We start from the raw sequence: 15,756 nt of genomic DNA, 5'->3' as shown, positions 1-15,756 counted from the left end.
ATCTGATAATGAGACGATCCCCCTCCGCCACTGACGACGAGATCAGCGTGCTGGGATCAGATTACCGCATCTTCCACACGCCGTCGAAACGTCAAGCCTTCCAAATGCCTTTAACGCCTTTTTGCAACCCATGGCAAACAGATGTCAAGGATGTCACTGTCGATCATTTGTTCGTTGTCAGACCGACTTGCTCTGACTCTAAGTTGCTCAGCTGCCGTCTTTGCGCGTCGTAAAAAGTTTCTCGTCCGACCTTCCGAAGTTGTGTGCGATCATCGACCACATCATCAATAATCTATGTACAGCAGCGGTTGCGACCTCGGGTTCCTGTATTGCATGATTTTCCTATGCAGCAAGAACTTTTCTCTCCGTCTTGATGTACGCCTAACCCTATCAACAATGCCCCCAAGGTCGCCATTCTATAGGACATTTGTGCTTTTCGGGGCTTAAAGCTTAAGAGAGCCTCTTTCAAGGGACAGAAAAAAAACCAACATCAGTGCGAGACGCATCCTCAATATTTACTGAGGTCGATTCTATCTGCGTCATCTACCGGCGCGGCCTGTCACTGGAGTTTAGTCTACTACCATGTCCTTCGTCGATAATAGACGGTCATCTGGGCCTGACCGCGCACTCTCACGGCCTTCAACGAACCTTGAAGCGGAACGTAATATTGAGACCACCACTTTGAACACCGCACAACCCCGGCCATGGCATACCGAATTTGTCTTCATCTCCCGAAAATGGATCCATCAACTTCTTGGACACAACCCATTCAAAAGCTCATATCTTGATCTCTTCAAGCTCGTCAATGATCTGGAATCTAAGGCGATACTGTGGGCTGGGGTATTGTTAGCGATTGCTGCCGGCACACCGCTCCCTATCATAGGCTACATCTTTGGACAAATCATCACCTCATTTCCGCCTCCGGAAGACGTGCTACGCGAGCGACTCTACGAACTCGTAGGCGTCGCTTGCGGTTACTTTATTGTCACGACTGGTTATACGATCGCCTGGGGGCTGACCGGAGAGAGAATTTCACGACGCTTCCGAGTGACGCTTGTCGAGCGTCTGCTTGGTCTTGAACAGGCATATTTTGATGTGAATGAGCCGGACATCACAAACCTGTTGACTGAGAAAATCGAGGCAATCCAGATAGGAACTTCTGAGAAGGTCGGCATCTTCATTCAATCGATCAGCTACTTTGTTGCGGCCTTTGTTGTTGGATTCATCTTGAACGCCAAACTTACTGGAATCTTGTTCGCGGCTGTCATTCCACTCATGACTTTGATTGTTCTCCTTGGCTCTTCTAGAGTCGCCAAATATACTAAAGCAGCAACTCAACATACCGAGGCTGCTGGAAGACTGGCCGAGAGCGCAATCCATGCGGTCAAGGTCGTGCAGGCTTTTGGAATGGCCGACAAACTCAGCCAGGAACACTATCGTCTCCTCAAGTTATCTGCTGGATTTGCAATTCGAAAGTCCATCTCTGCTGCACTAATGCTAGGTCTGATCTACTTCACGGCGTACAGTGCCAACGCGCTCGCATTCTGGGAGGGTTCACGGTTGGCCGCAGAGTCTGGTTCAAGTAACGCTGGTACCGTTTATGCTGTGGTGTTCTTGATCATTGATGCTTCGTTCGTAGTTGGGCAATTTGGACCTTTCTTGGGAAGCTTTGCCAGTGCCGCGGCTGCTGGAGAAAGTGTTTACGAGGTTCTGAATCAGCCTCCTGCCGACATCGACGTATACTCTGCCACCGGACAAGAGGCCACGGAAGATGACATGAGGGCTGAGATCAACTTCCGAGACGTCACATTTGTGTATCCTGCAAGAACCTCAGCTCGTGCCCTCGACGGACTCGACCTTAGCCTCAAGCCCGGAATGAATGCTATAGTTGGCACAAGTGGTTGTGGTAAGAGCACGCTAGTATCACTACTTTTGAGGTTATACGACATCTCCTCTGGGCAATTGATGATAGGAGACCATGACATCAAAGATTTCAACATAAGAAGTCTGAGAAGATATACTGCACTCGTTGATCAGGATTCCATTTTATTTTCTGGATCTGTCTTGGAAAATATCAGCTACGGGCTCGGCGAGCATTCTCTTTCCAAGAAAGAAGTGTTCGAGAGATGTACCGAAGCTGCAGAGGCTGCCAATCTGGATTTTGTCGAATTTCTGCCTCAAGGAATGCACACTAAGATTGGAAATGGTGGTTACACCCAGCTGTCAGGCGGCCAGACCCAGAGAATTTGTCTGGCTAGGGCCCTCGTCAAAAGGCCCGCTCTACTCCTGCTCGATGAGCCGACCGCGTCGTTGGATGCCAATAGTGAAGGCTTGATTATGGATGCTGTCAAGAAAGTCGCTGCAACAGGCACAACCGTCGTCATGGTAGCGCATCGACTCTCTACCGTGTCCGATTCACCGAATATCGTGCTCATGGGGGCAGGAAAGGTCATCGAGCAAGGTACTCACGATGAGCTCATGCGATTGGAAGGTGCATACAGCAATCTCATCTCTGCCCAGCAGCTCGATGACACAGACGACTCATCTATTGAGGTATCCCCAGCAAGCACCGACCAGGGTCTTGAGCGGAAGACATCAAAGTCCAATGACGCCTATACCTCTAGCGATTCCGAAGCCACATCTCCAGCGCCATCGCCGAAAGAGACAACAGCTAAGAAAGCAGGTTTTTGGAAACTCCTACTACGTTGTCTCCGCATGGCCAAACCTGACTCTCCAATCATCGCATTAGGACTCACCGCCTCTGTTGTATCCGGTGGCATAATCCTCGGTGAATCAATCATCTTCGGTAACCTGATCTCGGTACTGAATGGCTTGGACAGTCCGAACTATCGAGAAAGGGCCGATTTCTTTTCCCTCATGTTCTTCATTGTGGCATTGATTGCCTTTATCTCTTACTCTCTGAACGGATGTGCGTTCGGCATCGTCTCTTCTCGCTTCATTGCCAAAGTTCAGCACATATCTTTGGTCAGTATCCTGCGGCAGGATATGCAATGGTTCTCTGGACGCTCAGTGTCTTCGCTTATGAGCAGTCTGAACTCAGATGCTGGTCAGCTGGCTTGCTTGTCTGGTGTTGCCATTGGTACCATATTCACAGTCTGTGTGTCGATCATCGGCGGCGTTGTCTTGGCCCATGTGGTCGCTTGGAAGATTGCCGTCGTCCTGCTGGCTGCGGTACCTGTAATGGTGATGGCAGGATATGTCAGACTGCGTGTCCTTGCTCTGGCAGAGAGCAGGCATAGATCAGCTTACAACGATGCAGCATCTATCGCCGCCGAGGCCTGCAGAGGCATCAGGACCATTGCATCTCTTGGCAGGGAACGCGGCGTGTCCAGGTCGTTCAATGAAGCTGTAAAGGAGCCTTATATCAAGGGTATCCGATTTACCTTACTCTCGAATACTCTGCTCGCCCTAAGTTTCAGCATCACTTACTTTGTTTATGCTCTTGCATACTGGTGGGGTGCTCGACAAGTAAGAAATGGTACTTATGACCAACTGGACTTTTTCATCGTTCTTCCAGCTCTTCTCTTTTCCGCGCAAAGTGCCGGACAGATTTTCAGTCTGTCGCCAGAAATGTCACGGGCTGGACTGGCTGCTCGTAACGTGTTCGGACTCCACGACCAGATGCCTTCGATTCTAGACAGCGACATCAAGCAGCCTGGAATGGCCCTTACCCTGGACGATACCACTGCGACCGATGCTGAGAAGCCAGATCCTGCTTCTGGTGGTTGGATTGAGTTCAAAGACGTCAGTCTATGCTACCCGTCCAAGCCACAACATCCAGCAGTAAAGAATGTCAGTCTCTCCATCAAGCCTGGAGAGTTTGTAGCATTTGTTGGTCCAAGTGGTGCAGGAAAATCAACCGTCCTGACCCTTCTACAACGCTTTTACGACCCTACGACTGGTAGCGTTCAACTAGACGGCCAAGACATCCGCGAAGTTGCCGTGTCAAAACACAGAAGCCGTCTAGGACTGGTACCACAAGAGCCTGACCTTTTCCCTGGATCGATCTCCTACAATATTGGCTTAGGCGCAGCACCAGGTCAGGAAGTCACGCAAGCGAATATTGAGGACATCTGTGCTAAGTGCGGAATCCATGAATTCGTCATGAGTTTGCCCGAAGGATACAGCACAGAGTGCGGTATCAATGGTTCGAAGCTATCAGGTGGCCAAAAGCAACGTGTCGCTGTCGCCAGAGCATTGATCAGGTCACCGGAAGTACTCTTGCTCGACGAGTATACCTCTGCTTTGGATGCACACTCTGAACAACAAATAAAGGAAGCTGTCGATGGAGCCAGTGTAGGAAGAACTACCATTGTGGTGGCACACAGACTGTCTACCGTGCAGAATGCCGATAGGATCTTCGTCTTCGACAATGGCCGCATTCTGGAAGTTGGAAGTCATGCTGAGCTTATTGCTCAAGGCGGTCTGTATGCAGGTATGGTGAAGGCGCAGACACTTGCATAGACACAGGCATTGTCAGTTGCTGCACACTTTCTGATTCCATTTATTTTACTAGCGAGGAGTTTTGGGAGGATCAAAAAGGTGTTCTGTATTAGGCAGGTACTATCCGGAGCACAGAGAACTCGTACATTGTATATCAATCAAAATCGAGGTTAACACGTGGAATCGCTGAGCTGAGAGTTATATCAGGCATGTATCTGGCGAATTGCATGATTGTTCGAATGACAGCCTTTTCCAGTGAGAGGACCAGACAAAACATGCTTTCCATACCATTTTCTTGTGGGAGTGTGGTTTGATTTCTGCATATGGTAGTGGGGCAGCTGGTCTCAACTCTCACGATTCGAGGTTACACCGTCTAGTCAAAGGGCATTTCTCTTACATACAAACAAGCAGCCATGATCGACAACAAGCGATCTCACGCGTCTGCCCTGCCCAACAGAAACACAATGCGAGTTGTTCTGCAGGGCACACGGGCAAAGTGGTGTGAAATGCCTTGGTCAAGCTCGCTGTGGGATCAGCCCGTGCGCTCGAAAGCGGATCAGATAACTTAACTTTATTCCGGGCGCCACCGGTTCGCGTGGTCGAGGCGAAGACAGCGGTGTTGTACGGGCTCCGATGACGGCAGGCTTGTAGTTGGGCGATGAGAACGTGCTTCGTGGTTCGTCTGTTCTTGTCGAGTGAGATGCGACTGAAATGGTTCTTGCAGCTGTTTTCAACTTGACGGGTGATACAGGACAGTTGTATGAAGACCATCGGGTCGCCATTCTACCTGGCAGCCAAAGAACCATCATGCCAGCGCATCACTTTCACTTCTCATCACGAAGCAAACGGTCACGACTCACAAGAGATCCTTGCCGAGCTGCAGCTAGAAAAAGCTGAAAAGAGGTCCGTGGTTTGGCACGACTGCCCCACCAGCGAGACTCCCGGAATCGATTGATCATCTGATTAGACAGACGGGCAGGGCAATCAGATTAGATGCAGAATTTTCATCTAGCCGTTCCACACCACGCGAGAGCCAAGGCACCACGCCGCGACCATGATGGTCTTTCTCGTGGGCAGGCAGAAGCACTGACAGCGTAAACCCAACAATGTCGACGATAAAGGACCCTGCTCGCGCCCTATTTCCCGAGCTTGCGACGAGAGTCAAAAAGTCAGACGATAGATATATTTGCAATTGATCTGCTCCTTCGAGAGGGAACTGTTTCTCGTTTCTTCCCCTCAAACTTGAGTTTCTGTCTTCCTTGTCTCCGCGAACGATCTTGTCGTCATACATCAGCTTGAAGGTTGGAGGTGAATTTGGAAACTTTTTTGTTACGAGCGGAAATAACCAACGTAAGTCCTCCCCTGCGCAATCGTTCTAGAGCTGAATTGTACCTTCCACTTTACACGATTGCGAAGCATTTTCGTCATTGAGGCCTTGCATTTTATGTATCTTCGAGCAACGAAACTGCGCAAAACAATCAGCACTTTATGTCCCGACTGACACCGACACAAGAAACCGCCGTAGACAACGCAATGGCACCTCACGCCGACTTCCCCGAAATGGCTCTCGAGAGCGTCCCCCAGCGCAATGGCTCAAAGTTCCAGACACACCTTCATTCGACACCGGAAAACGAGGTGCACGATGTAGTCTGCGTAGGCTTCGGTCCTGCCTCATTGGCAATTGCAGTAGCCCTCCACGACTCGACCAAGCAGACTGGCAAGCAGCAACCCGCACTCAAGACGCAACCCAAGATTGCCTTCCTCGAGAGACAAGAGAGCTTCGCATGGCACGCTGGTATGCAAATTCCTGGCGCAAAGATGCAGATCTCCTTCATCAAGGACATGGCCACAATGCGCAACCCTCGCAGCGAGTTCACCTTCCTCAACTACCTCCACGAGAACGACCGCCTGGTTCAGTTCACCAACCTGAGCACTTTCCTGCCCCGTCGCATCGAGTACGAGGATTACTTGCGCTGGTGTGCTGGCTGGTTCCAGAACCTGGTCTCGTATGGACACGAGGTTGTCGATATCTCGCCTGACAGCAAGAGCGCCGAGGGCGTAACAACATGGAAGATCACATCTCGCAACATTCACACAAATGAGCTTAGCTTCCGTCGCACGAAGCGTGTCGTCGTAGCTGTAGGAGGTCACCCCAAGATCCCCAAGGCCTTCCCTCAGCAGCACCCTCGCATCATCCACTCGTCTCAGTACTGGACTCTCTCGTCTCGCATCTTCCGCGACCGCGAAGCTCCCCTCAAGATTGCTGTCATTGGCTCCGGTCAATCCGCCGCCGAGATCTTCCAAAACATCCCCAGCCAATTCCCCAACTCCAAGGCTTACCTCTTGATCAGAGGTGCTGCCCTGAGACCTTCAGACGACTCCCCCTTCGTCAACGAGGTCTTCGACCCCGAGCGCACAGACGACACCTTCAACCAAGATCCTGCTATCCGTGCTGAGGCCATCAAGATGGACAAGGCAACTAACTACGGTGTCGTTCGTCTCGAGCTGCTGGAGCACATGTACGACTGCCTCTACACTCAGCGTCTCGTTCACGGCGACGATGAAGCGAACTGGCCCCAGCGCCTGCTCAACCACCGCGAAGTCGAGAACGTCACCGAGTTGCCCAACGACCGTATCCGCCTGCACATCAGAAACGACACTGCCAAGTTCAGACGCTGCAAGGCCTCGACGAACGAAAGCCTTGATGTCGATTTGGTCATGATTGCTAGTGGTTACAGAAGAGACCACCACGAGCAGTTGATGTCCAAGGTTAGACCTATGATGCCTGGTGGTGACAAGCCCGGTCAGAAGTGGACTGTCAATCGCGAGTACAAGGTCCAGTTCCAGGAGGGCGCTGTTTCCAAGGACTCTGGTGTTTGGTTGCAGGGATGTAACGAGGGCACCCACGGTGTAAGTCTGATCAGATTCCCCCCTCATGAGATGCTTACTAACATTGTTTCTCACAGTTGAGCGATTCCCTCCTCTCCGTTCTTGCTATCCGTGGCGGCGAAATGGTCCAGTCCATGTTCGGCGGCCAGTAACGAATCAACCATTCGACGTGATACCCCTCCATCACTCCTTCACGAAGGATGAATGTGATGTGAAGAAAGAGAAAGAAAAATATACATAAACTCGACAAACACTATGTGGAAAAGTGTCAATAGCGACGGCGTTTGTTTATAATGTACAAAAGACGTGGATACGAAGACTTCATTACTAGACGTCAATATACAATTCTCCTTGATCATCCATCTTTTTCACTCCCAACACCCCTCGCTCTCACACACTAGTCGAACAACATCTGTATTTTGATCATCGCCGTCCTGCAAGCACTGCACCACACGAGTAACCTCTCCTTCGAGATGAACGACCTCCACAACATACCCCATCGTCCTCGAAAGCCATCTCTACCCAAAATCACACCGTCAAGCTCTGCTCAAACAAACCCACTCTTACCAGCCCCAGCAACACCTGCTCCCACCGCAGCCTCCGAAGACATGGCAAACCACCACAGTTTCTTCCTCTGCAGCGAGATCGCAAGTAAGCTATCACCCTATCAAGTACACCCACACAAACTAAACAAGCAACAGAAAGCCTCCGCCTCCTCCACCCCGAGTCGAATCTGAGCCTCTTCACCACCAGCAAGCCTGCAGAATACTATGCTCATGTTGCAGACGTCGATGGAAAAGTCAAGTACACGACTATTGGTTATGCGACTGTGCAGGAAGCTCTGGAGGAACTGCTTGCTTTCGTGACTGGGGAGTTGGGTTGGAAAGGGGAGGAATACAGTTATGGAGTGAGGCAGGTTTTCGATGAGTGAACTTTCGTCTTACGCGTTTGGATCTCTCACTCGCTCGCGAAAGTAGCACTTGAAGTCTTCCCACACGCGGCAGGAGAATCTGTACTGTAGATTTCTCCTCAGACAATTACTGCTATACTCGCACATCAATACCTTCAGCATGGGGGACTTGAACAACTTACCTCATCGTCCACGAAGCTCCTCTGTCTCCAACAGTCCATCTCTAGGTTTTGGTCAAGCCGTATCCTCACTGTCAACCCAACCGACCACCACATCATCAACCACCCTCCAAAACAACTACAAAAACCATTTCTGGGGCTGGTTGATAACCAGTAAGTCCCTCTCCACTACACATATCAGCACAAACTCATCAAACAGCAGCAAACCTAAACAAGCTCTATCCTGGTACTACTTTCAAAATCATCAGCACATACAGTGAAGCCGAATACTATGCCCATGTGCTTGATCAGGATGGCCAAATTCGCTACAAGAGTACTGGATATGGAGACAGAGAAAAGGCTTTACGATATCACAGTCAAAGCAGTCTCATAAAGCGTCACTTTCCTTGTAGTCTCAGAGATAGAATAACCGTGTTCCGTGCATCAGGACTGGCAGTATCAGCACAGTTTGTTTATCATCAAGGTTGCCATTGAACAAAAGAGAACCTAGAGTTGGGGGTATTGGAACTGCTGGCAGGTTTCGGGTCGCTACTTCTGGGTCATATTAAGCGTCCAATTAATCGTCGAATCAATCGTCGAATCAAGCGTCAAATCAATCGTCGAATCAATCGTCGAATCAATCGTCGAATCAATCGTCGAATCAATCGTCGAATCAATCGTCGAATCAATCGTCGAATGCGTATCAGGGATCCGGAACGTTCTCACAAGATCTCTGACCCTCTTCAAAAACACGATAAAATCACACTCGCGTACTTCTCTTCCACCTGCAACAACAACTTCGCATCAGCAAACTCTACTACCTCATTCTGTCATACCAACAGCTCTTCGACACGAACAAGACCATGGCTACCCAGTCTACCCCCACCTACAACATCGACATGCGTGCTCAGATCGTCGGTAAGAACAATATCAATCCAGAGATCTTACTCTGACTAACACCACACTAGCCAATGTTCTCATCATGTGCCCCGACTACCGCACCGCCGATGTCCTCACCTCCTTCACCGGCACCCATTGGCGTGCTATCCTCATGTACGTCAAGGATGGCCACAGATTCCACTCCCCCACCAAGGAATGTGCTACACCTGAAGCGGCCATGAGAGAATTGTTGGAGGACACCAGCAAGCACGTCTACCTCGAGCTCAAGCACAACGAGGTCATCGATTGAAAGAGGGAGTTTGGGCCCAAGAGCCGAGGCTAGGCCTTTGGAAAGAGGAGTCTGGATTCTCTAGAAATCAAAAGATCTTTGTTCCTTACACGATTCTCCACGCGTGACTTCTTCAATGTGTCTGATTGAGGTGATGCTCTCAAGTTGCCAATATATCACTTTTGATCCTCATCGAAAGGCATGATGACTTCATGTATGGCGCATTTGTCCAAAGAGAGGATGTAAGAAAATCACTCTCAATGGACATTTACTAATGATCGAAGATAATCTTGCATTCTGATAAGGAGGTTTGAGACATTGCAAAGAAGACGGAGTCTAGCAAAGCACATTCAAGGCACAGTACCTATGCTATGTTCCCGCATGTCTTTATACCGTTATCAAAAGGCAAGAACCGTTCCCTTGCAACATCCATGTCCAAAGAGAGCATGTGCCTAAATCACTCTCATTGAAGATTCACCGATGATCAAAGATTACTTTGCTTTTTCAAGAAGGCAAGATCTTTTTGATATCAACGTAACTACCCAAAGAGAGTGATCAGAGCGGAGACTCTCATTGGACGTCTGCTTAATCATGATAAGTATCTTGCGTTTTGATGTGGGTAAACCACGCCCCATTGGAGGTTGGTGAGGTAGTCGATCTCAGCAACATCCAATCCGAAGTGAATTCTCAACGCCTACTCTCCTGTCTCTGCTACGTCAAACTACACCATCTCTGTTCCCTTTACGCACAACAAACCACAAGATCTTTGCACATCAACAGAATCATGCCTTCAGACAACAACATCCTCGGCCTTCGCGCCCAGATCCTTGGTTAGCATATCCTTCCATCAACACTGCAATCACCTCTAACATGACAAACAGACAACTTTGCCGTCACTATGCCCACCGAACTCAAGCCCAAGATCGTTATGGCTCACAACGACAATGCTTGGTGGGTCATCATCTACGGCAATGATGACAAGCCCATCTGGAAGACCAACAAGGGCACCGATACCCCTGAGCTGGCTTTACGCAAGATGCTGCAGTCTTCGAGCGATCTAGTGTTTGGAAAGTTCAAGAGTGGTGGATTTGCTCTGGAGGGCTAAAAATGGTGACGGATTTGCTTTCAAAAGTTGCCTTCTTCATGGAGGTGGTAGTGAATGACACAAGCTTCCTGTTGCGGAAGTATCGGTTTCTTTGTTATTCCGCTGCTTGGGGTCCGACAAAGACGATAGGATTGTAGTACTCATCAACGGTTGATCCTACATTCCTTTGTTGTGCTAGAAATTCATCTCACCCCATATTTTGTCCCCTTTGTCTGCACAGCATCATGGTATCAACTACCATTTCCGGACCTAATGGCCGATATTGAAAGCTTGAGAAATGACAGCCAGAACAAAGCGATTGGCCATTTGGTTTATTGCACTTCGAGTCTGCCTCACTACTTCAGACATTTTGAAGCAAACAATCCCTCTCCATTCGAACAAATCTCGATCCTGACACATTGCAGGAACAAACAGGCACATCATGGGTTCTGGAGAGACCAACAACATCCTGGGCTTGCGTGCCCAGATAACAGGTACCAAACTTTGTACTCCCGTGATCAAAAGAACATGACACTGACATAGGAACAGCGAATCTCGCGATAGTCGTAAAGAATTTACCCATCAAGATCATTACTCTTCAGGTGGAAGGAGGCTTCCAAGCTATCGTTCTCGACAGTAAAGAAAACAGCGTCGCTATAACCGAGGCTTGCAAAGATCCTACCAAGTACAGGCAAGATGAGACTGCTACAGACGCTCTCGATCGTCTGCTTCAGCTTTCTAGCAAAATGGCTCTTGATAAGCTGCGTGGTGATGGCAATACACTAGTAGTGCCCAAGGAACTTAAATTCGAAGGTTTCTCCTCGAATGCAGGTCTATTCAGCGGCGAACCTTCTGGAGTCAACAACAACGACGCATCGTTTGGATCTATTATCAATGGCGGACCGTTTGAGAGTAGCACTAAGGGAGGACCATCTGATGGCGCTGCTACTGACTCTGGCCACTGTGGGAAGAGAACCATCGGTGGCTGTGGGTGTGGCTGCCACTGTGGTTGCGGCTGCTCCAAGAGACCACCAGGAAAAGACCGCTCTGGAGGGCCGCCTGGGGGCGACAAGCTTACGTGCCCTCCATCGGGCGGATTTGGAGAAGTCGCATGTCAGGATGAAATTTTCCCATCGAGACAAAATCTGGAAGAATATGAGAAGATCTGTTCTGCTATGCTGTCTTTACCTGATAGCGCTGTTGAGAGTGCAGCCGAGAAATACCTCAAGGATCAACTGAAACGGAACAAACAAGAATGCAGAAACATCACATCAGTCACTGGTGGAGATTCGATTGCAGAAACAACCACAAATCCCTTCGAACTTGGACCGAGTGAACGATGGAATCGCAAGGTGGCTGGCGGTTTATTTGGCAATCGCGAAACTCCTACTCCTGAATCTCAAACTACCGGTGGACTTTTGGCAAAAGGAGCAAGCACGTTTCCCAATGCTAAAGGCAACATTTTCGATGACGATGGATCTGGAGATGGTTTCGAAGAACGAGTGAGACGCAGAATGGAAATGCTCGGAAACGATCCAGCCCCTTACAAGAACAGCAATACATCTGGAGGCATGTTTGGGGGTGTTTACAAGCCATCGGCTCCAAGTACACTATTCAAAAGCAGCCAGCCATCCATCGCCGATGATGACATTGAAGAAAATAGCGACTCCAAGCGTGCCAGAATTGTTGCGGAAGCTCTACCCACCGGATTGAACCCCCCACACTGTGATTCGACACTATCCAGTGGTTTTGGATCCTTGGAAAGCATACCGGCAGCCAACTCTCTCCCGTCCTTTTCTGAGTCCTGGAGAACCAGCTCTTTTGGAAGACCTACCGTCAATGCACCGGTCACTCAGCCCAGTCTATTTGGCACTTTCGGAAGCGGGCTATCTGTGAATGTGCCCTCGGTCAATAGGTTCGGGGATTGCACTTCATCAAGGGTGTTAGGAGACGTTCAGACGATTCGTTCTCGTCCATCTGCCACTTTTGGCAGCATGCCATCGTTCTCCAGTGCCGCCGGCTCTAACTACACTGGCTTTGGAGATCTTCCCACACCCAAAGCCTCGACGGACACTAGATCAGAAGAGAAGCCTGTCAATCTCGACAGGACTCGCGAAGTCTTCGGCAACCCTGCCAAGTATTTCAGTGGATTTGGTGGAGGCTTCGGAAGCAGTATTCCCAGCAGCTCGATCAAAGGCAGTACAGTTCACGGTTCACCCTTTGCACAACCTTCTGCATCTGGGTATTTCGGAAGCAGTGCACGACTCGCACAGCTTCCTGCGTCTCGTGTTTTCGGAAGCAGTGCAGGAAACGGACCATTTGATAGATACACTGCAAAACATAATGATACCAAGAGGCTTTCCTCGTCGGATGAAGAATGGGAGGTTGAGTCCGACCTTTGATAATGTAGCCAATATGATCGGTGCCAATCTGCGGAATAACTACAGCGTCGATATGTGTGGTAGTCTTGCTCAATCCTAGGAACAAGGGCCTTTTTTCGTATTTTGTGTTTTCCTGATGTCAATACTTTTGGTGCTTAGAGCCTTGCAGATATGGATTTAAACACATTCTTCCACGACGTTCGTCCATTTTCATTATAAGTTCATATCGGAGCAGCTTATCGAAGACTGCAGAAGACGCTTTGCGAAAGTTGATCAAGGTTGACAGTACTGTACTACAAGCTCCACAGCGAGCGCAAGTACGGAACGGTGAAGAAGCACACATAAGCTGTTGACAGGCTCGAAATTGATAGATGGAGAGATCTAGAGTGACTCGTTGCTCACGAATGCCAGAAAATAGGAAAATCGTCAATTGAAACCACCCGTTTCTATCTTTGGTAACAAGTGAAGCCCAACTCGAGTGAAACAGGGCAAGTCTCGCAACACAAATTCCATGATACAGACTTGGCTCCATCTTCTGTCTTTGCACTTCTCTTATCCGCAAAACACTACCGTACATCAGATCAGGAACATATCGCCCATCATGCTTCTCAAACGCCTCTTCAAGCGCAAGCCAAAGACCACGAAGTTCACCATGACTGAGATACGCAATCAGATTATCGGTAAGTTAACAGACCCACAGTCACGGGGAATTATTGGCACCCAGAATGCTAAAGATCGAGCAGAAAATGTACACCTGATCAGGGGAAATACCGACAATGTCCACTTGGTTACGGCATATAAAAATGGCTCGTGGACAGTCTGCTGTTCTACCAAAGGTGGCTGTAGAGGGTTTACCTCTGGACGCAATGGAGGCAAGAACAACACACCCGAAGCCGCCATGCTTGCCTACTTGAAGTTCACCAGCATCATGGTTGACAAGATGATGCAAGAACGTCTTGAGATTTCCAAGAAGAAGGATACAGTCGTTTACATCGATCTCTAGGTATGCTTCTTCACGACACACTTGTCCGGGTGTTCACTGCCTCTGGAGCAGGTCGAGAAGTCTTTCGAATTTTGGCGTTATTGGGAGATCAGTTACCAGCACCCGGATGAAGTCGTTTGAGATTCAGAGGCTCAGTGCCGATAGGACAACTTTGACTGCGCCCAGACTACAGTCAATCTTCTCAATTCATGTTTCATTATCCAAATGCCTTCAAGCATCGTCAACAGAGTGATTTCAAGATATGTCTCGCTCTCACCTTTATGATGCAACTGTAAAATGTGGCCGGCGAAGAGTGTTTTTCCACAAAGCTGGTGTTCGGAAAGCTGCAGATATCACAACCAAACAGCACAAACGGAAGCTTCTCATCACTCCGGATGCGCAAACAACACGCACAACACTTCGATCAAACCTCCAGATTTCTCCATCAACGCAACAGATAACCAAAGTGTCCAACTCTCCACATCAAACTAAACACATATACTCCTCAAGAACAAGATCATGGCCTGGTTCCGCCTCTCAAGACGCAAACGCAAGCCCAAAACCACAAGTCCTCAGATCCCAACCTACGATATCATCGGCCTGCGTGCCCAAATCTTGGGTAAACTTTCATCACCTGCTCCTTCTTCCTTCTTCCTCTTCCGCCTCCCTCCTAACACCTTTCCGCAGCAAACCTGCGCGTCTGTCAACCTCGCCTCCGCGGCTTCACAATCGGCACAGCCTTCAACAGAACAGCCCAAGTCTGGCACGGCATAATCTGCTGGGATGTGGATGGAAGTGAAGTGTGCAAGACTCCAGAATTCGCCACCATAGGTCTGGCGTTGGAGTTTTTGGTAAAGATTACGGGGATCATGGTTATGAAGAAAGTTGAGGAGGGGGAAGCTAGGGCAGAGGCAAGAGCACTGGCTGTGATCGTTGGAGGAAGCAGTGCTGATATGTAAGATTGGGTGAGGGGATGCTGGGATATTGGGAGGAGTGGTGTGATTTCTGTGGACGGTTGGAGGATGATGGAAGCTTTGCTGTCTTACGATGGCTGGTCAGAGGGAATGATGACTGGATGCGGCTTACTCGCTCCTTCCCATCTGCTCATCTTCAACAAATGCTACTTCCCCTTCAACCAGCCATATTATGATTGTGCATGACTATGACCCCATGTGGCTACAAGCCGCCGTCGGCATTTTCCTCTTTCATTCCATCTGCACAGCTTTCATCTTCACCACGAACCCATTTCAATACAACCGTCCGCTGGATCTCTCACTCATCACTCACCACACTCCTCAAGACGCACATCCGAACATTGCAATACTCCTGCGCAAGACAAGGCTTTTTCCAAAAACCACCTGCTCAGGCCCCGCCGCTTCCCATCCAAATTCCTCGTTACCCGAGCGCTTTATCACTCAAGCCCTCGTCACTCAACCCATCATCCTCCACCACCACAATCCCGTTTCTCCCAAACGAACTCCTAGATCAGCTGTTTTCCAAGACCCCGCGCTCAACCACATGGACATCCTCGCCATCCGCTCAATATGCCGCACCCTGCTACCCGTCCGCAACAAGAGAATACACCCACCGCCGCTTCACATCCTCCGCGGTACAGAGATTATCATTGTTTTGGAACCTCAACAATAATGCCATTCCCCTTGATCATGAGCAGGGAACTATCTGATGAGATGGCGTTGGTTTTGGGAAAGGAGTTGCCTTT

General features: G+C 49.4%; 5 protein-coding genes across 5 annotated transcripts; all 5 read left to right on the top strand.

Moving 5' to 3' along the window:
- The first annotated feature begins 408 nt into the window (after nucleotides 1-408).
- M438DRAFT_95280 (multidrug resistance-like protein) lies at nucleotides 409-4,671 on the top strand. The gene has a single exon (XM_029910424.1). It carries the CDS (start codon nucleotides 583-585, stop codon nucleotides 4,483-4,485), a length of 3,903 nt encoding a protein of 1,300 aa, XP_029765188.1. The 5' UTR covers nucleotides 409-582; the 3' UTR covers nucleotides 4,486-4,671.
- A 1,281-nt stretch (nucleotides 4,672-5,952) lies between these two features.
- M438DRAFT_352167 (hydroxylase) lies at nucleotides 5,953-7,505 on the top strand (the record flags this gene model as incomplete). Its single annotated transcript, XM_029906776.1, has 2 exons — nucleotides 5,953-7,374; nucleotides 7,431-7,505. 2 exons carry the CDS (start codon nucleotides 5,953-5,955, stop codon nucleotides 7,503-7,505), a joined length of 1,497 nt encoding a protein of 498 aa, XP_029765187.1.
- A 2,868-nt stretch (nucleotides 7,506-10,373) lies between these two features.
- Nucleotides 10,374-10,694, top strand: M438DRAFT_331848 (uncharacterized protein; the record flags this gene model as incomplete). The annotated part of the gene is made up of 2 exons (XM_029903439.1): nucleotides 10,374-10,419; nucleotides 10,471-10,694. The coding sequence occupies 2 exons, from the start codon at nucleotides 10,374-10,376 to the stop codon at nucleotides 10,692-10,694; spliced, it is 270 nt and encodes an 89-aa protein (XP_029765186.1).
- Nucleotides 10,695-11,115: 421 nt separating this feature from the next.
- Nucleotides 11,116-13,075, top strand: M438DRAFT_352165 (uncharacterized protein; the record flags this gene model as incomplete). The annotated part of the gene is made up of 2 exons (XM_029906775.1): nucleotides 11,116-11,167; nucleotides 11,223-13,075. The coding sequence occupies 2 exons, from the start codon at nucleotides 11,116-11,118 to the stop codon at nucleotides 13,073-13,075; spliced, it is 1,905 nt and encodes a 634-aa protein (XP_029765185.1).
- A 2,107-nt stretch (nucleotides 13,076-15,182) lies between these two features.
- M438DRAFT_331845 (uncharacterized protein) lies at nucleotides 15,183-15,683 on the top strand (the record flags this gene model as incomplete). Its single annotated transcript, XM_029903438.1, has 1 exon — nucleotides 15,183-15,683. The coding sequence occupies one exon, from the start codon at nucleotides 15,183-15,185 to the stop codon at nucleotides 15,681-15,683; it is 501 nt and encodes a 166-aa protein (XP_029765184.1).
- Between the last annotated feature and the right edge of the window lie 73 nt (nucleotides 15,684-15,756).

This window comes from Aureobasidium pullulans, assembly GCF_000721785.1.
Source record: "Aureobasidium pullulans EXF-150 unplaced genomic scaffold scaffold_2, whole genome shotgun sequence".
Classification (NCBI taxonomy): domain Eukaryota; kingdom Fungi; phylum Ascomycota; class Dothideomycetes; order Dothideales; family Saccotheciaceae; genus Aureobasidium; species Aureobasidium pullulans.
The sequence above is the reverse complement of the archived record's forward strand: the minus strand, read 5'-3'. Positions and strand labels throughout refer to the sequence as shown.